The sequence below is a fragment of the Callorhinus ursinus genome, unplaced genomic scaffold, assembly GCF_003265705.2.
Source record: "Callorhinus ursinus isolate GAN/ISIS: 27379988/994484 unplaced genomic scaffold, GSC_fseal_2.0 scaffold54, whole genome shotgun sequence".
Classification (NCBI taxonomy): domain Eukaryota; kingdom Metazoa; phylum Chordata; class Mammalia; order Carnivora; family Otariidae; genus Callorhinus; species Callorhinus ursinus.
Window position 1 is genome coordinate 6,442,213 of NW_027397116.1, and position 18,480 is coordinate 6,460,692.

At 36.6% G+C, this 18,480-nt stretch overlaps 1 protein-coding gene across 3 annotated transcripts in view; it reads left to right on the top strand.

Moving 5' to 3' along the window:
- The window catches only part of EPRS1 (glutamyl-prolyl-tRNA synthetase 1), a 66,970-nt gene extending 48,993 nt beyond the window's left edge, over positions 1-17,977 (top strand). For all 3 annotated transcript variants that reach the window (XM_025892036.2, XM_073884090.1, XM_073884091.1), the window contains 12 exons: positions 1,421-1,472; positions 1,937-2,146; positions 2,522-2,594; positions 4,064-4,143; positions 4,375-4,476; positions 5,439-5,594; positions 6,066-6,263; positions 6,638-6,811; positions 10,298-10,458; positions 12,906-12,984; positions 17,458-17,522; positions 17,617-17,977. In XM_025892036.2, the coding sequence (XP_025747821.1) occupies positions 1,421-1,472; positions 1,937-2,146; positions 2,522-2,594; positions 4,064-4,143; positions 4,375-4,476; positions 5,439-5,594; positions 6,066-6,263; positions 6,638-6,811; positions 10,298-10,458; positions 12,906-12,984; positions 17,458-17,522; positions 17,617-17,767 (1,501 nt within the window). In that variant the 3' untranslated portion in view covers positions 17,768-17,977. The remainder of the gene's footprint in view (positions 1-1,420; positions 1,473-1,936; positions 2,147-2,521; positions 2,595-4,063; positions 4,144-4,374; positions 4,477-5,438; positions 5,595-6,065; positions 6,264-6,637; positions 6,812-10,297; positions 10,459-12,905; positions 12,985-17,457; positions 17,523-17,616) is intronic.
- The last annotated feature ends 503 nt before the right edge of the window (positions 17,978-18,480 follow it).

Below are 18,480 nucleotides of genomic sequence, written 5' to 3' on the forward strand. Positions count from 1 at the left end.
CAAGTTTGGTTAGAATAAATAGAAAACAAAGCTGTTTAAAAGACAAAACAGTGGAATGGATGCTGTTTTATTATGTTCCAGTTCGTATGAATAATGTGATGCCCTGTCCATAATCCCCATGGCAAAATTAGAGTGAACTTTGTAGCTAACTTCCTTCAGTGGTTTAATAAAAAGAAAAACCTGTCATTAGCAACTACTATTGTGAGATTTTGTGTGTGTGTGTGTGTGTGTGTGTGTGTGTGTGTGTGAGAGAGAGAGAGAGAGAGAGAGAGAGAACTTTTGGTTTTAGATTTTTTTTTTTTAGGATTTTATTTACTTGACAAAGACACCGTGAGAGAGGGAACACAAGCAGGGGGAGTGGGAGAGGGAGAAGCAGGCTTCCCGCTGAGCAGGGAACCTGATGTGGGCTCGATCCCAGGACCCTGGGATCATGACCTGAGCTGAAGGCAGATGCTTAACCAACTGAGCCACCGAGGTGCCCCAGGTTTTCGATTTGTTTAGCTGATTTTAAAATTCTGCCTCTTAACTCTCACATCATACGTGCAATGTCTCCTTAAACAAGAGAATATAATAGTTGTTTTTCTTGCGTATTGACTGAGTGATCAGATTTATAGATCACAGAATAATAGAAAAGAGAACAGAACTTCTCACTTTTTACCTTTGTTTGTGAAAAGGCCAAGTTTCACGTAGGCATCTTGTTGAGCCATGTCAAAGTGAAACAGTGGAGAAGTCGGCTATAAATACATTAATATTTTAAGCCCAATAAAGCCTTGTTTGTAAACTCTAAAATAGGACTAATGGATGATTTTTTTCTATGTGAATCGTAAGACTACAGTTCTTGAATAATTATTGGTTTCAAGAAAAGGATCATTGTCTAGAATAGTTTTTTGTTGCAGATCTAATTTATTTTGCACTTGTCTCTGCAGCTTTTACTTACTTCAATTAAAAGAGAAATTTTAGACTATGTAAGGATTATATCTACCTATGTATGCACACATATACACACAGCCATTGTTTTCATTACTTTTTTATGTGTTACTCAGTGGGGGGCAGTCTTGCTAATTACGTTTGCTGGTTTGAGTTTGGCAAAAGATTCTTTTTAGTGAGAGAATTCTCTGTGAATAAATTCTGTCTTTATTACAAGTACATTACCTTATAAAGAACTTTGTAAAAAAGATGTCTGCATTAAAATCATAGCTTTTGCTAGCTTGACTTTCCTAGTTCTTTGTGGGCAGTATCCTACCACCTTTCAAGAGGTTAAAAACATTTTCTTGGGAATGAATATACAAGAGTGGTAAATAGGAAATAACTCATATTGAAGAAAAACCTACTCTGTTTCAAACTTCAGAAGTTTGTTTCCATTAAGCCTGAAAACAGTTGATGAATGAAGGGATTCATATTTTATTTTTCCTGTCTGTAGGTTGGGTCTTGAGGCAAAAAAAGAAGAAAACCTTGCAGATTGGTATTCTCAAGTGAGTATGCATTCAGTTTGTTTTCATGTTTTAAATTTCTCAAATACTACTTTGTATTTAGATTCTAAAAGTCCAGACACACAGTAATGTATGATGTCGTCAGTAATATTGAGTATAGCCATTTAACCTGTCACAGTTTTCAAAGCATGTTCACATAAAGCAATGAATTGAGAAGTAGCCCTATGAGATAGTCATTACTCAAATTTTTTTTTTTTAATGGTGCGGTAAAGAGATTAATCCAAAGTCACAGAGATAGTAAACAGCAGAAGCAAGATCGGTATTCAAGTCTTAAGAGTTTAGGCTTGGTGTTTCTCACTATAGAAAAGCCCATTTACATGCACATTAAGGGGATGTACCAACAGTGGAAGCCTCCAGATTTGAAGTTTGGTTATCATTCACTTGGCACTTGTATTATAATTTTGGTTTAATTTAGGCCTCAAAGAGTGTATTTTTCTTTTAAAAAGGTCATCACAAAGTCAGAACTCATTGAATACTATGATGTAAGTGGCTGCTATATTCTTCGTCCCTGGGCGTATTCCATTTGGGAATCCATCAAGGACTTTTTTGATGCTGAGATCAAGAAACTTGGTGTTGAAAACTGCTATTTCCCCATGTTTGTGTCTCAAGGTGCATTAGAGAAAGAGAAGACTCATATTGCTGACTTTGCTCCTGAGGTAAGTTAGCTTGCTTTATTTATTTTTGCAGTTTTCTCTCATAAACTTGAAAGTATATTTTCAGTTCACACTTGAACAGTAATTTAAATGGCAAGACCAATTTAGAGAAATATAAAGCCATTACAAAAGATACGTATGTATTTCTACCTTCAGGGGCAAGTTATTATTCTGTTTGTTACATTAACTAACTGGCTCTTACTTTTTGCTGAATATTTATAAGGACAGTAAGTATCTAATTTTCTTACCAGGAACAGCAGCAATTTTAATTTGCCTTAATTTCTGTAGCAAAAATTGAAATAGAGATTTGCCTGTATTTGTGCTATTTCTCTGAAATGCTGTTTAAAAAATGTATGGAAAATTATTTTATCTTACTAGGTTGCTTGGGTTACAAGATCTGGCAAAACAGAGTTGGCAGAACCAATTGCCGTTCGTCCTACTAGTGAAACAGGTAAGGATGGGCCTTGGGGTGCAGGAGAGTGCTCATGGGAACACTAAAGACGACTTCTAGAGTCACCTCAGTGTTGATTTTGTGATATTTATGATCTTCCTTGACAGTACACAGTTTAGTGAATGTTGATAAAGATGAATATATACTGAAGTTGCATAGAATTTTATTCTCAGTGTGGTAAACATTGCAGAGCTCTTTGTCATTAGAATAAAGTTTGTAGTTTTTTATTTGATGCTGTAATTTTTCAGAATTTTCAAGACTTATTCTTGGAATAATTTTAACTCTTGGAATTGATTATAAGTTTGCCAACACTGTTGTTTTATGCCATATTTCTTACAAATTTTGTTATTTTAATATGACATTTATATTTATATAGGGTTTTTATAGGTTACTGAGTGATTTCATTTATATATTGTATTTTTACAAGAGTGAGTGAGAAAGGTGGAGGCAGCAATTGTAATCTCCATTTTGCAGGTAATAAAAAAGGTCTCTGAAAGGTTTTTGGGCTTGTCAGTGTTTTCCGAAGTGATTATCCATCTTTAGAATGAAGGATTATTTGCCCTTTACTTCATACTTCTGGTGATACTCTTGTATAATATTATAAGGATGCATTATTGAAATTATGACACCAGCTGTTTTCTGGTTGGCAGAGTTTTTAGTAATTCTAAATAGTCATGAATAGGCTGTGGTAAGACAGACACTTTCACTTAAATTAACAGTTCATGGCAAGAGCTTTCATACTCTGCATAGATGCATTGGATAGATTTCATCTGAATTCTAGTTCTAATAGATAACTGCACTGGATTCAGCAAGTTGTTTAACTTCTCTGTGCTCAGATTCCGCATCTTTGATACTAAGATTATGATAATTGACTTTGTGCTTGAACATGGGAACTGAACAGCATCATAAGTGCAAAGAACTTCACAGAGACCATGCGTGGTATATGCTGTAAGAGCTTCACTTAGTGTTTTTGAAAATAAAACAGCTGAAAAGCAGTCAAATTAGATGTGAAGTGTAAATTTCAATGTGAAAAATACAAAATAAGGTCAGGTTTAGGTAAATTTATTTCATTGACTAATCCGCTTTATGAAATAATGTAGGGGTGCCTGGGTGGCTCAGTTGTTACGCGTCTGCCTTGGGCTCAGGTCATGATCCCAGGGTCCTGGGATCGAGCCCTGCATCAGGCTCCTTGCTTGACAGGAAGCCTGCTTCTCTCTCTCCCACTCCGCCTGCTTGTGTTCCTGCTCTCGGCTATCTCTCTCTCTGTCAAATAAATAAATAAAATCTTGAAAAAAAGAGAAATAGTGTAGTAATACCATTCACTTACCATTACAAACATTGGAAAGTATTTACACAAACACAGCATTTTAATTTGTATTCACTATGTTACTGGTGTAACTCTTACTAGCCTTCAAAGAGAAATAAAACCTTCAGTGACTAACCACTCCTATTTTCCTGTATCTTTTCAGTAATGTATCCTGCATATGCAAAATGGGTGCAGTCACACAGAGATCTGCCCATCCGACTGAATCAGTGGTGTAATGTGGTGGTAGGTACATACTCTTTCTTACGTTCTTTCATTATTCTTTGTACTCAGTTTTTTTTTTAAAGCACATTTTTTTTCCTTATTTTTATATTCAAAGGATTGGGAGAATGGCATGCATTTTTTATCACAGTTTATGGATTACAATTATGATTTCTGGTTACTTGCCACATTAAATTGTTAATAAAAATGGAAAAGCTCTCCATAATGATCAAATTGTGTTCTTACCTCTTCCAGCGTTGGGAATTCAAACATCCTCAGCCTTTCCTACGCACTCGTGAATTCCTTTGGCAGGAAGGGCACAGTGCATTTGCTACCTTTGAAGAAGCGGCAGAAGAGGTATAAAAAGTTGTCTTCCAGACGAACCATGAGAGATGATGGACTCTGAAAAACTGAGGGTTCTAGAGGGTAGGGGGGTGGGGGGATGGGTTAGCCTGGTGATGGGTATTGAGGAGGGCACGTTTTGCATGGTGCACTGGGTGTTATGAACAAACAATGAATCATGGAACACTGCATCAAAAACTAATGATGTAATATATGGTGATTAACATAACAATAAAAAAAATTTAAAAAAAATCACCTTTTTGCACCAAAAAAAAAAAAAAAGTTGTCTTCCATATTAATTGTGTTCCATTTCTTTCTCCAGGCTGTGCTTCCCCCCCCCACCAACTATAAGTAATGCAGTGTTACCTACTTAGATAATATTTAATAAATAACTCTTGAGTTGAAATTTAATGTGATCTCAAAATAACTTTAAAAGAGAATTTCCTAATATAATTATTTTGTTACTCAAAATTTATGTACCACCTGTTAAAAGAAAAATAAACAAGTTAATACAGATATACACAGACTTAAGAAACTGCTTTAATGACATTTTATTAGAAAATGTGCTGTTTTAAATTTTCAGATGAAAATATTTTTGCACTTTGTGTATGGAGGAAATTATGTATGGAAATTATAATCCCAGGGTGAAATTAATTATTCTTCAGGTTTTTACCCTGGTTACTAGATACATATATATACATATATACATATATTTATATTTTTCAAAAACATTTTTTTCTTATATTCTAAATTTATGAACATTTTAAAAAGTTACTCAACTTCTTTTCCACTACTTTGTTGAATGTCTTCCTTAATAAATACACACTGGCTGCTTTAACCTTTCCGAAAGAAAAGGTTTTCATTATTTGATGTACTTTTCCCATCACAGTTAGTTTTAAATAGTATAGTTTTATAGGTCTATAAGAAATAAATACACCATAAATTTGAACACTTTCATATTTAAAATGTTGTTACAGGTCTTGCAGATACTTGACTTATATGCTCAGGTATACGAAGAACTCCTGGCAATTCCTGTTGTAAAAGGCAGAAAGACTGAAAAGGAGAAATTTGCAGGAGGAGATTATACAACTACCTTAGAAGTGTTTATATCCGCTAGTGGAAGAGCCATCCAGGTACCAGCAAAGCACTGCATAGGGTTCATAGGGCACTGTAAGCACAGCCTGTGGGCACATCCAGTAGACTTCTGTCACCAGAGAAGTAGACTCTTTTCCAAAAAAAATAAGTATATTTCATGTAGACCATGTTATAATTTCACGTTTATCTATCCCATTTTTCCAAATCTCTAAGGTCAGTTAAGTGAAGGCTTGTATCCTGAATTACCAAAGCATGGATTCTTTTTTAACCTTTGTAGTTGAAGTTATTCCTGTGAAAGCGGCTGCCCACAGTAGTACATTTCTGTACTATTTTTTTTTTTTTTGACTAACCCTAGTCTTTTTGTTGTATCATTTATGCTTTAAAAACTTAATATAAAAAGAAAATCAAGGAACATGTCTGGTGTCATTTTAAGGTGTATGATCTTACAGAAATCATTTTCAAAGGCATAATTAGTTATTAAAATTAACGCTTCTATTTCTCTATTTTAGGGAGCAACATCACATCATTTAGGGCAGAATTTTTCCAAAATGTTTGAAATTATTTTTGAAGATCCCAAGACGCCAGGAGAGAAGCAATTTGCCTATCAAAACTCCTGGGGTCTGACAACTCGAACTATTGGTGTTATGACCATGGTTCATGGGGACAACATGGGCTTAGTATTACCACCCCGTGTAGCTTCTGTTCAGGTAAGGAAACTATTTCTGTTTATGAGTCTGGACCTTAGTATTGTGTAACTGTGATTTCTGTTTTTTTTTTTTTTTTTGCTCTTCTAATTTTTAGCTGCTTTTTATACAAAACTTTTTTAGAAATCATTTTTTGAAATGATTCGTAATAAGTTTAGTGAGATATAGTAGGTAAAATGAGAATGCATTTAGCCTAAACAAGTAATGTGCAGCTGGTTGGTAGACATTCCATAGAGATTAGAAATCACACAAGTTGATCTGTGTTAAAATTTATAGTCCCCAGTAGGTTTTGATTCCTGGGTATCATGCAGCAACATGACCACATTACTTTGTATGCTGTTTCCTTGTATAAATTTGTGCTATTGTGCTGGTTCTAGGTGATGGTTATTCCTTGTGGCATTACAAATGCGCTTTCTGAAGAAGACAGAGAGGCTCTGATTGCAAAATGCAATGATTATCAAAGGCGGTTACTCAGTGTTAATATTCGAGTGAGAGTTGATTTGAGAGATAACTATTCTCCAGGTTGGAAATTCAATCACTGGGAGCTCAAGGTAAATTCTTCAGTTGCATCTTTTACTTGTACTCCCAATTTGGATTTAGATTTTCTTAACATATGCTTCTATAAAATGTAAGGTTTTCTCATTACTTTTCTCTATTTGGATAGTTGTGAATTTTTTTCTTCTTCACTTAAATTGCATTTCATTTTCACACAGTCCAGATCTTTGTAATAGTGATAAACTTTATATATTTGCTAAATTTAAAATCTTTTTTGTGGAAGCTTATATTATGTTAGAATTAAAATGATCTTGAAGACCTTGTATATTATGATTAATAAACCTCATAGAGTTGTTATACCAAAATGTTTATACCAGGAATTCATATAATAAGTAAGCTATTTAAACAGTAAGACTATCAGAATAATGGTGCATGGTTACCACCTACCTATCATTGTTAACAGCTGATCAGTAAAACATCAGAAAGTAATATCATATTTGGTTTTTCACACCACATTGTTTCACACCCATTTGTTGATTTTTATTTTGTATATTCAAAGCTAAATTCTGATTTAATGTTTTGTATTTTTTTAATATTTATTTATTTGACCGAGAGACACAGCGAGAGAGGGAACACAAGCAGGGGGAGAGGGAGAAGCAGGCCTCCCGCCAAGCAGGGAGCCTGATGTGGGGCTTGATCCCAGGACCCCAGGATCATGACCTGAGCCAAAGACAGACGCTTCACAACTGAGCCACCCAGGCACCCCCTGATTTAATGTTTTTAATATAAATTTCATTTATTGCACATTGTCAGATCTTTATTTTTAATTCCATTTTTCAAACTTCTGGAATTTATTTTTTTTCCATATGCTTTACCAAGGGCATCTTAACTAGATTAGCAGAATTTCTAAACTCACATTACAGGAAATAGATGAGAAGATGTAGTGATATTGCAGCTCCAAGCTGATTCCAAGTGTGGGAGCTCAGCAGAATTGGGATTATTCAGTATGAACACATACAGGGTTCCCAAAGTTGCTGGTATTTATACTTCTGTTTCTTTTAATTGGCCCCTAAGGTAAATCTTCTATGATTTTGTTTCCCTTCTGTATAATACACTTTTTCCTTTACTTACTCTCCTACCTTTAAAGATAAGTGTTTCCTCACATAATTTCCCTTTAATTGCAGTGTTTTTTGCTTACTTAGAAATAGCAGTTGTGTAATTCCAGCAGCAGCTTGTCTGAGCCCATGTGCCCTTGCCTGAGGTTCCAAATGTTAAAGGAGAAACATATTCTTTGCTACTGGCTGGAGTGAAAGGAGAGAGAAAGGCATCCATATTCACGTCTCCTTCTGTCGTCGTCATCTTCCATCTCACTTCTCCCTCTAGGACTGACTTGACTTTGTCCCTGTCACTCTCTTTTTAGTAGCCTGGCGAGCCTATACTGTGAAGGAGATACTGAGTGTGAGTAGGCTCTGCTACAACTTCCTTGTCCACAGTTGTCAGGAAAGAAAACAGAACACCTAAATTCTAAGCTTGATGCCCGAGATTAAGGAACATTGAGAGGGGTCACTAGTGAAAAGTACTCATGGTACTTCTTAATGCCATTTTATCTCCATTTAGTCCAAGAATTCCTGAGAAAAAATATTTTAGAAGATCTAGATTCGTATTCATTTGGTAGTTTAACTTTGTTCAACGAGGCAGCTCGGGGGTGGGTTGGGATGTATATGTATTGGGAGACTTGGTTTAATAACTGGGGTATATGGTGTAGTTACCAGACCAGAACCCAGGGACTCCACCACTTCTTTATACCTCTTCCTGTATTGTGAAAGTAGAAAAGGGAAAATAATATGAGTAAATTAACTACTTTTCTTTTTACTGTGTTGGATGACTAAGAGAATTGTGTTGCTACTGAAAAGAAAAACAAGCAAACAAAAAATCCTTTATGAGTAAATTCATAACTTTTTACTTAGAAAAAAATGAGCAACAGAATATATGTCCCTTCTGTGATCTGGCCTCAGATCATCTTTCCGGCCATTGCCACCCACTCCCCTGTGTGAGTGCCGTCCTTACCCACATGGGCTGTATCACTCTGTGCCAGGTTATTCTCACACCAAGATGCCCTCTCACCCGACTTGGGCTTTGATGCCCTGCTCTGAGCTGCCATAGCTCTCCTCGCCCAGTACAGGACACAGTCCTGTTGCTGTTAGTTGCATGTCTTTTAGTTTCCTTTACTCAGGAGTAGTTCCTTGGCCTTTCTTCATGACACAGGCATTTTTGTAGGCATAGGTCAGTTATTTTATAGAATGTTCTTCAGTTTTGATGAAATTACTCATTAATTTTTGCCTTCTCTAGTAACTTTCCTTCTCTCTCTTCCAGCTGTGAGGATAGTCTCCCATTTCTGATTTTCTGTACTGATTATTTGTATTTACCTGGCAAAACGTGAAGCTCCTTGAGGACAGGATCTATTTCTTTTTATTCCTTTTGTAAATCTCATTGCATTAACGCTGTTACACATGCATACATTAGGTGAATAAAGGAAAACAAAATGATGTAATATTTAGTGTATGGTAATTTGTTCTCTGGTATTCATTATTTTAGAAGATAAGTCTTCTCTAAAGATAAATCTTTTTTTAGAATACCAGTTAAGAATTTTCCTTTGATTTTTATTTGGGGGACTGCCATCAGCTAAACTGTATGTTGTAGTGGCTCCTAACTTAAATTTGAAAACCCCAAATTAGTTTTAGAGGATCATTTGCTCAAAAAAAAAAAAAAGTTTAAAAAACCTACCATTTATTAGGTAAGGTTCTAGATCCTAAAAATAAGGTCTCTCTGGGCCTTAATTCTCCTCCTGGAGCATTCATAAGGGTTGAACATTCATAGGCTTAAATTTGGATATAGTCTTTAAGCTCCTTTGTAAAATCCAAACTGAATAGGGGAGTGGTTCCCAGAGTGAAGTCCCAGCAGCATCACTTGAGAACTTGTTAGAAATATGAATCTTTAGGCCCCATTCCTGGACCTACGGTAATAAGAGATTTAGAGGGTAGAGCCCAACAATCTGTGCTTTAACAAGCCCTTCACTCTGCATGCTAGAGTATCCAGAGCTAAGACTTAACCACACTTTTGTGCCGAGAATGAGTCACAGATGTGCCAAGGTGTACTGATCAGTGACTTAGGGCGGCCTTAAGTTCAAGAAGCCCTCTCTGTTTACCACCTTGTGTGCCCCTACAAATGCAACTTTCTGTGCATGTCTTATGGGAGGAGAGGTAGGAATATTGATCTAGATAGCACTACCTTCATGTTTCTCCGTTAAACACAATTCTTAGCTCAAAACTGCTTGGGCAGTACATTTTTTTCTTAGGTTTATACATTCTTATTGGAATAGATTTCTGTAGTATCTCAGGAATATTGCCTGCTGTTTTTATTGTTTTCTTATGCATTTGATTTTTTGGGTTTTTATGATTTATAGTAGATAAAGCCATGAAATATTCTGTATCTTCAAGTGGAGACAGGCATGCATCATTTTAACTGCCTTCTTTGTTTCCTAGGGAGTTCCCATCAGACTTGAAGTTGGGCCACGTGATATGAAGAGCTGCCAGTTTGTAGCTGTCAGACGAGATACTGGAGAAAAGCTGACAGTTGCTGATAATGAGGCTGAGACTAAACTTCAAGCTCTTTTGGAAGACATCCATGTGAACCTTTTTACAAGGTTAGTTCCTTAGGATTGCTTTTGTCTCTGATCTTGAAACCCTATTCAGCTTTTGAGAGCTGTACTGAGGAATTTTTTGAGTGCCCCAACTGGAAGTCATCTTTCCCTCTGAGCTCCCATAGTTCTTAATTTGTCTCTCTGTGTTTTTGACCTGTATCATGATGATTTTTCCAGGGGTTTTTCTGCCTCCTACTAGGTTTGCCATGCTGGCCTGTCTGTCCCATGGACTAATTCAGTTTGACTTTAAATCCAGGCTTTTATAACATGTAAATTTGAGGGATTAAGGCATTGATTCTCACCTGCTGGATACACGTTAGTAGCACCTAGGAAGCTTTAAAAAAAATAGCAGTGCCTAGACCCCCTCCCCAAAGATGTTAATTTAGCTGGTCTAGAGTGAGTGTGGCAGCTGTAATATTAAAAGCTCCCCGGGTGCCTGGGTGGCTCAGTTGGTTGGGCGACTGCCTTCGGCTCAGGTCATGATCCTGGAGTCCCGGGATCGAGTCCCACATCGGGCTCCCTGCTCGGCGGGGAGTCTGCTTCTCCCTCTGACCCTCTTCCTTCTTGTGCTCTCTGTCTCTCATTCTCTCTCTCACAAATAAATAAATAAATAAAATCTTTAAAAAAAAAAAAAAAAGCTCCCCATGTGATTATGACGTGTAGCCAAGGCAAAGAACCTTTTGACTGGGATTGGAGATCTGGGGTGAAAGGAAGCTTCAGGGCTGCGCTGGCCTGTGGAGAGGGTTCTTCTAGAATCAGAGATCTCAGAGCAGAGGCACTAGAAGATCAGTGCATATATGTGGCACTTTATTTTCTTTCCTACCCACCTGAGACAAAGAGGAAGGCCCACTGCCATTTGAGATAGGGGCTTAATTTGGGAGAAGGTAGTGCCTGCATCTTATTTATTCATATGTCTTCTAATACCTTGTGCCTAACTCATATTAGGCCTCAATAAATCATGCATTGAAGGAATGAACTAATTTTAGCCTTGGCATTGGTGCTTACTTGTTTTTGGGCAAGTGATTTCACTTCTTTTGGCTTGCTTGCCCTAAAATGAGAATGATAATGAGTCGCTTGACTTTAAGGATTTACTTAGCCTACTAATGAATAGAGCATTTGAAGTCGGTCTGAACCGAGAACAGGTCATATCGTCAAGAGGTTAAAAAGATGAGAAAGCTGCCTGTCCTTACTGCTTCCATTTAGTGCATTTAGTACACTGGTTCTTTTCTAGGGGTTTCTCTTCAGAGTCACCTGGGAGGTTTGGGAACAGAAACATACCTGAGCCTCACACCTGGAGTTTCTGATCCATTGGCTTTAAGATCGGTTCTGGTTATCTGTAGCGTAAAAATGTTCTGTGTGTGATTCAGATGCATACTCCTGATTGGAAAGCCACTGCTTTCATGGCAAAAAAGCAGTTTTATCTTTGACATTTTTATTCAGCAAATTGGTTAATGTAGGTTTCATAAAGGTACATTTTTGCCCCACCCTGCGGCTTAAACCTTGTATTTTTTTTCTGGATCTCATTGGCTATAACTTATTCAAATGGGCCTGTCCTACTGTGGAAAAGTCAGAAGGGGGCACCTGGGTGGCTCAGTCGTTCAGCGTCTGCCTTCGGCTCAGGTCATGATCCTGGGGTCCTGGGATCAAGCCCCTCATCGGGCTCCCTGCTCCATGGGAAGCCTGCTTCTCCCTCTTCAACTCCCCCTGCTGTGTTCCCTCTCTCTCGTTATCTCGGTCCCTGTCAAATAAATAAATAAAATCTTAAAAAAAAAAAAAAAGGGATTTGGTGGAGAGCTAGCAGTTACTGGCACAGGATTCACATGGTCTTAGTCCTGAGATTCAGAAAATGATGCCTTCTCTCTCTTGGTCACCACCCATGAATCATCCTCATGTAATGTGTGAATGAATGTAAAAGAGAATAATACTTACTTTCATTTCTAAAACCTGAAGTTCTTACAAAATAATTACATAGTAAATGAAAATAGCTCGAATAATGTATATTTATGGTTTTTCCTTTTTTAAGACATTTTCATGCCTTTGTGTTTGATTCTCACAATCTCATATGATAGTTAGACTTACTTGAGTTTTTTTCCAATTTTGTAGAAAGGAAAACTAAGACCAAAGAGGTTTTAAAAATAACACAGACTCTCATAGATGGTAAGTCGTATAGCCAGGGATAGAATGTTGGTCAGGAGAGATTTAATGGCAATAACAAAAGTAATTATTGCCTGTTGTGTGCTTGGCAAATTCCCTTTTCATCTAGTGTTAATAGTAATGCAGTGATGAGTTAGTAACTGAGGTTTACTGCTAGCAACAAAGTTGAGATTCAGATTGAGATGTTCTCACTTCTAGGTTATTCCTCTTTTGTTAAATTATGCTTATTTTTTTTTTTAAACTTTGCTGTATTGGTAAGAAAAAGTATGTATTCTTTTGTAATTATATTTTGATAGGGCTTCTGAAGACCTTAAGACTCATATGGTTGTGGCTAATACAATGGAAGACTTTCAGAAGATGCTAGATTCTGGGAAGGTAAGAGACTTCTGAAAAGTTTTGAATATAAAAATATTTCAGCTATGGTATTTTAAGACTCACTGAATTTATGCATGATATTAATCCCTTTTTCACAGCCAGTCACACGCCAGGATTATATATTACTCCACATTCTATCCTCTCTTTTCCTTTGGCTTCCCTAAAGTATTACAGCATTATATCATTTTTGGATAACACTGTGAACTGATTATGTAAAAGCTTTTTCTCATGCTTGAAATGCTGGCTAAACAACATTCATTCTGTACAACCCCTAATGTTTTAATTACTGAAATTTTTCATTTTGTTGTTCAGCTTGAATTAGGTTCCTGAAGTAAGCATTGTTGTAATGTAATGTGCATATTCCTAAAATAAGGTTAAAAGGTCCATGTCAGAAAGGTCAGTTCTCTGACCGTCTGTGTGTGTGTGTGTATGTGTGTGTGTGTGTGTGTGTTTCCCTGATCTTAATTGATTGAACTTTTCTGAATAATAAGGGGGAAAGTACTGCTCATGTTTAAGCCTGTTTTTCGGAATGAGTGGGTACTTCAGGCTCCTTTAAAAGACCCAGGTATGGGCGCCTGGGTGGCTCAGTCGTTAAGCGTCTGCCTTCGGCTCAGGTCATGATCCCAGGGTCCTGGGATCGAGCCTGCTTCTCCCTCTCCCACTCCCCCTGCTTGTGTTCCCTCTCTCGCTGTCTCTCTGTCAAATAAATAAATTAAAATCTTAATAAATAAATAAAAGACCCAGGTCTTTCTAATTAGGTACTTTAGTGGTTCTTTAAGATTTTTATCAGTTTTATGTGTTCTGAGTATGCAGATATTCCTAGCTGAAATTTTTAATTTCCATAGTGAAGAGGTCCTGATTTGCAAAATTACTAATTACTGGAATGAATCACTTACGAACCTTAGTATTCTGGTATTCATGCTTGATTATACAACCAATCATGTGTTCTCAGGTTATAAATGAGGAAACCATGGGCCAGAGTCTAAATGAATTACCCTGACCTCTACAGAGGCAAACTTGGTCTAGAATTTAGATCTCTCTCCTGACTCATTTTAATGCACTTTCCTCTATCTTTTTGTTTGCTTGTTTTAGTTTTTTTATTTTATTTTAAGATTTTATTTTTAAGTAATCTTGACACCCAGCATGGGGCTCAAACTCATAACCCCAAGATCAAGAGTTACATGCTCCACTGACGGAGCCTACAGGCACCCCTGTTTGTTTTTAATTCATGCTGAGAGTATAAGGCAGAATTTTAATTGGTTAGGGTCATAATCTCTTAATATGTCTCTTATTGCATGAGCTGGGACAGTGTTAATCTCTTTGGCTTTCAGTTTACTAATCTGTAAAATGAGTATAAGGTAGCTAATCTTAAAATCCCCTTCAGATCCATAATTCTTCAGTATTTAGCTATTCTTGGTTTATTACCTTTGTGAACTTCCATCTTTCTGGTTTCCATAATTTGTCACTTGACTCAGACTACGTACTTCCAATAGAAGTCTAGAGAAATGGGTAGCCATCTATCCGATGCAGTGGGTTTTTTTCTTTCACTGTAATTTATCTATGATTATTTTATTTTTCTATTACTGAATTTTAAAATTTCATTTATTATAGAAGTATTATAGTAGTCACTGTTGCAGTACAGTCTGGTAAAGGTATTTACATAAGAGTTAATAAATCAGTAGAGTAACTATCAGTTAATCTACTGCTTTCAAAGAAATGAATCTCAGCAGGTCTTAGAGTCATTATCTTTTATTCTGATATTAGGTCAGAGATTTCAACATCTCTTCTAAAGCACAAGTAGTATATTAGCTGTGTGTCCAAGGAGCACATGGGAGATTAGAGGAGACTTTGTTTTTTGTATTTGGGAGCCATTTCCACCCCCATCTCACCCCATGTTGCTCAGCTTCGATGAGTTGACTGAGCATCAAGCAACCTTTGAGGCTGTTGTAAATAAAACTGTATTTAACTAGGTGAGGAGAAGGAGAAAGGGATCTTTGGAACTTTAATGTAGGTGAAAGTTTGATTTTCTACTCTTCTTTGTTGGTAAAATGAAAAAAAAAACAACTATATCTGATTCACAAAACTTGAGTAAATTTTTCCAAGGGGATGATCTTAATTAAATGAAAAATAAATGTTATTTATAAATAATTTTTTTTTACCATTGACATATATTACTAACCTGTTGACAGTATGATTTTTGAGTATTGGTATTTCTCATCAACGTTTTCTGCTACAGATTTCAAGGTATTATACATTGCAAAAAATTGTATCTTTTTGTAGCATAGATGTAGAGATAATAAAAAATAAAAGTTAAAGATCTTTTCTGTGGTTGAATAAACAGCCTAAAACTGTGTGCTATCCTTTTATATTAATGAATTACATGCATAAATAGGAATTTCAGGTCTTATAACCTACACTTTACTTTGAAGCTACAAAGAACTAAAACATGGGTTTTTACAAAATTGTCATTTATGAATCTAAGTAACTTCAGTTGAATTTTTTCATGCTATACCATTATTTTAAGTTTCAAAAATTTATTATTTTAGGGACGCCTGGGTGGCTCAGTCAGTTAAGCATCTGTCTGCCTTTGGTTCAGGTCATGATCTCAGGATCCTGGGATCGAGGCCCACATTGCTGCTCAGCGGGCAATCTGCTTGTCCCTCTGCCCCTGCCCCTGCTCGTGCTCTGTCTCTCTCAAATAAAAATCTTTAAAAAAAATTTTTTTAAATAAAAATTATTATTTTAGAAATACTTTCTCAAGGCTCAGTGATTTTTTTCTTAGGGAAACAGAAAATAAGGCCATTTACTGTAAAATTTGTTAAAGTTATAAAAATATAGCTGTATGTGGGTTAAAAATAAAAGTAAAATTTTCTAAGAAACCAAATTTAAATTTATTACCTGAAGACATTCTTTGTAATTAAGTCTTAATATTTTTATCATTTCACAGTGACCATGGTTAAAGTTTTCCTCCCATTCTGTCTGGTAAAATTTTCTAACAAACCAAATTTAAATTTATTACCTGAAGACATTCTTTGTAATTAAGTCTTAATATTTTTATCATTTCACAGTGACCGTGGTTAAAGTTTTCCTCCCATTCTGTCTTTTGTAATGAATTTTAAACAATACTTTTATGAATGTACATTCTTTCCATCTTTCTGTTCATACAAATGCTAATGATTTACCAAGTTTCAATACGGGGGGTAACTTTGGGTTATTTCGGCTCTTGTATCTTTAAGTTTATTTTGCTTCAGTTTTCTTGCACATTTCTGTTAAAATTTTTCAAGATACTTACTACTGCCATCCCTTCCACCTTCTCTCATCCACTCACTCCCACCCCCCAGGATTTTCCTAGCAGTTTATCACTTCTTTATTGTCTTAAGGCAGATTATCAAAATAACAGTTGATCACTTTTGGGACTTTGGCTAACACATTTTACTGAATGAACGTAAGAGATAACTAACACTTCCTCACCTTGGAAGAATGTTCACCTGATCAATTACTTGTTCTTTTTGTAATTTCCTAATGTCAATGTACTCGTACTTTACTTCTTAGAGAAGCCTTTTGAAGTATATTTAACCAAATTCTGAGCTCCTTAGGGTTTGCAGGAGGCTCTCAGTTTGAGTATGGAATGTGTGGCTCAAAATGGTTGATCAGAAATTGATGAGGAAGCTGGATAGCTTCTTAGCTGTTCTTAAACTAGCATTTCTAATGCATGGGGGGGATTGTCCACACCTTTGATCTTCCCATTGCTAACCTTGATCTCCAGAATTTCCGGTAGGACTGTTACATAATTGTTATTGCATAGAAACCTCATTTTGAAGTAGACATGATATGAAAGTTTAGGATTTACAGCTGAAAGAAATCTTAATTCTTGTCTAGTCTAACACACATTTTACAAAAGAAAACTCAGAGCTAGGGATTTTCAAAATAGGCAGTGAATTTCAAAATTTCAAAATTAGGGTAAAATCCCAGCTATCTTGATTTTGCCCGTTATTGTGTATAATAACACATACACTTCTTTCATAGAAAGAAAGAAAGAAAGAACAGTGTAAAAATCAGCTTACTATTTGTCATCTCCTCTCTGTCCTCCTCATAACCGTTTACCCAGGCAGAGCAGGTGGTAGTCGGATCGGAAATGAGGGAGGTACAGCTGGAGTCTGGACTCGGCTACTCATCCTTCCTTTCTTTACCGGCACTGTGTTGTAGCTAGTTTATTTGGACATTGACGTGTACTACAAAGATGTTTTTGTTTTGTCTTGATGTTTTATGGTATGTGGGTTTCGGATCAAGGGGAAAAACATTTTCTCATCTTTTGCACTTCTGAACAGTGTTCCTTGCAGATTTGCAAAGGTACCAGGGCCTGAAAAAGGCTGGGAGACCTGTCCTTTTTGCTTGTCAGTTTAATAGGCCATTCAGGTGTTCCTTTGACAGAACAGGAGTTATAAATACTGACTGTTTTTCCTTTTCTGTTAGATTGCTCAGATTCCATTCTGTGGGGAAATTGACTGCGAAGACTGGATCAAAAAGACCACTGCTAGGTAAATACGATTAACAGACAGAACTTGTGACAGTAACAAAGAATGGGAATATACAGCATAAGTAAATGGAATTCTTACTTGTTTTTAACTGCAGGGATCAAGATCTTGAGCCCGGTGCTCCATCCATGGGAGCTAAAAGCCTTTGCGTCCCCTTCAAACCCCTCTGTGAGCTGCAGCCCGGAGCCAGATGCGTCTGTGGCAGGAATGCCGCCAAGTACTATACCTTGTTTGGCCGCAGTTACTAAGGGATAAAACAAAACTATCTCCAACCCTCCTCACTTTTTAAAAAATTGATATTAATATCTTCCCAGATATAGACAGTTTTATGATTTTTTAAAATAAAAGTTCTAATAGGAGGTTACATGAGGCACAAACACCTTATTCTTATGTCTAAATTAACAGTGGGAAAGAAGACTTTTCTGTAAACAACCCCAGTAATAAACACCATGAACTGATACTGTCTTATGTATTCATTTGTTTCTGAAATACCTGAAGCATGTGCCACGGGTCATTCTTACAGAGAGCTGGAGAGAACTGGACCCTTAGGTAACTGCTCTTGGTCTGAGCATCCCTCACGGTTCAGACCACGAACGAGCAATTATCCCGTTTCCTGTATGTTGAGGTACTTCCCTTCCTTAACTCCCTCTGCCAAATCTAAAATTGTCCTAAATCTTTCTGTTTAAAAAAACAAAGCCACAAATAGACAAAAAAACAAAACAAGCCCCAACTTTCCTTTGAGCTTCTCTCTCCCTCTCATTACTACTAGTTACTGTGGGGTCTTCAAAAAAAACAGTCATGATTTCTGAAGGAGCGAGCAACCGCCCCTCACTTCCACTTCTTTTCTTTTTTGCATTTTTCTGCCCCCGTCCCACCTGTGCCCCCACACTACCGCCATTTCCCTCAGATACTCCTGCCTTCTGACCAAAGGTAACTTCTCAGTGTCTTATCTTACCGTACC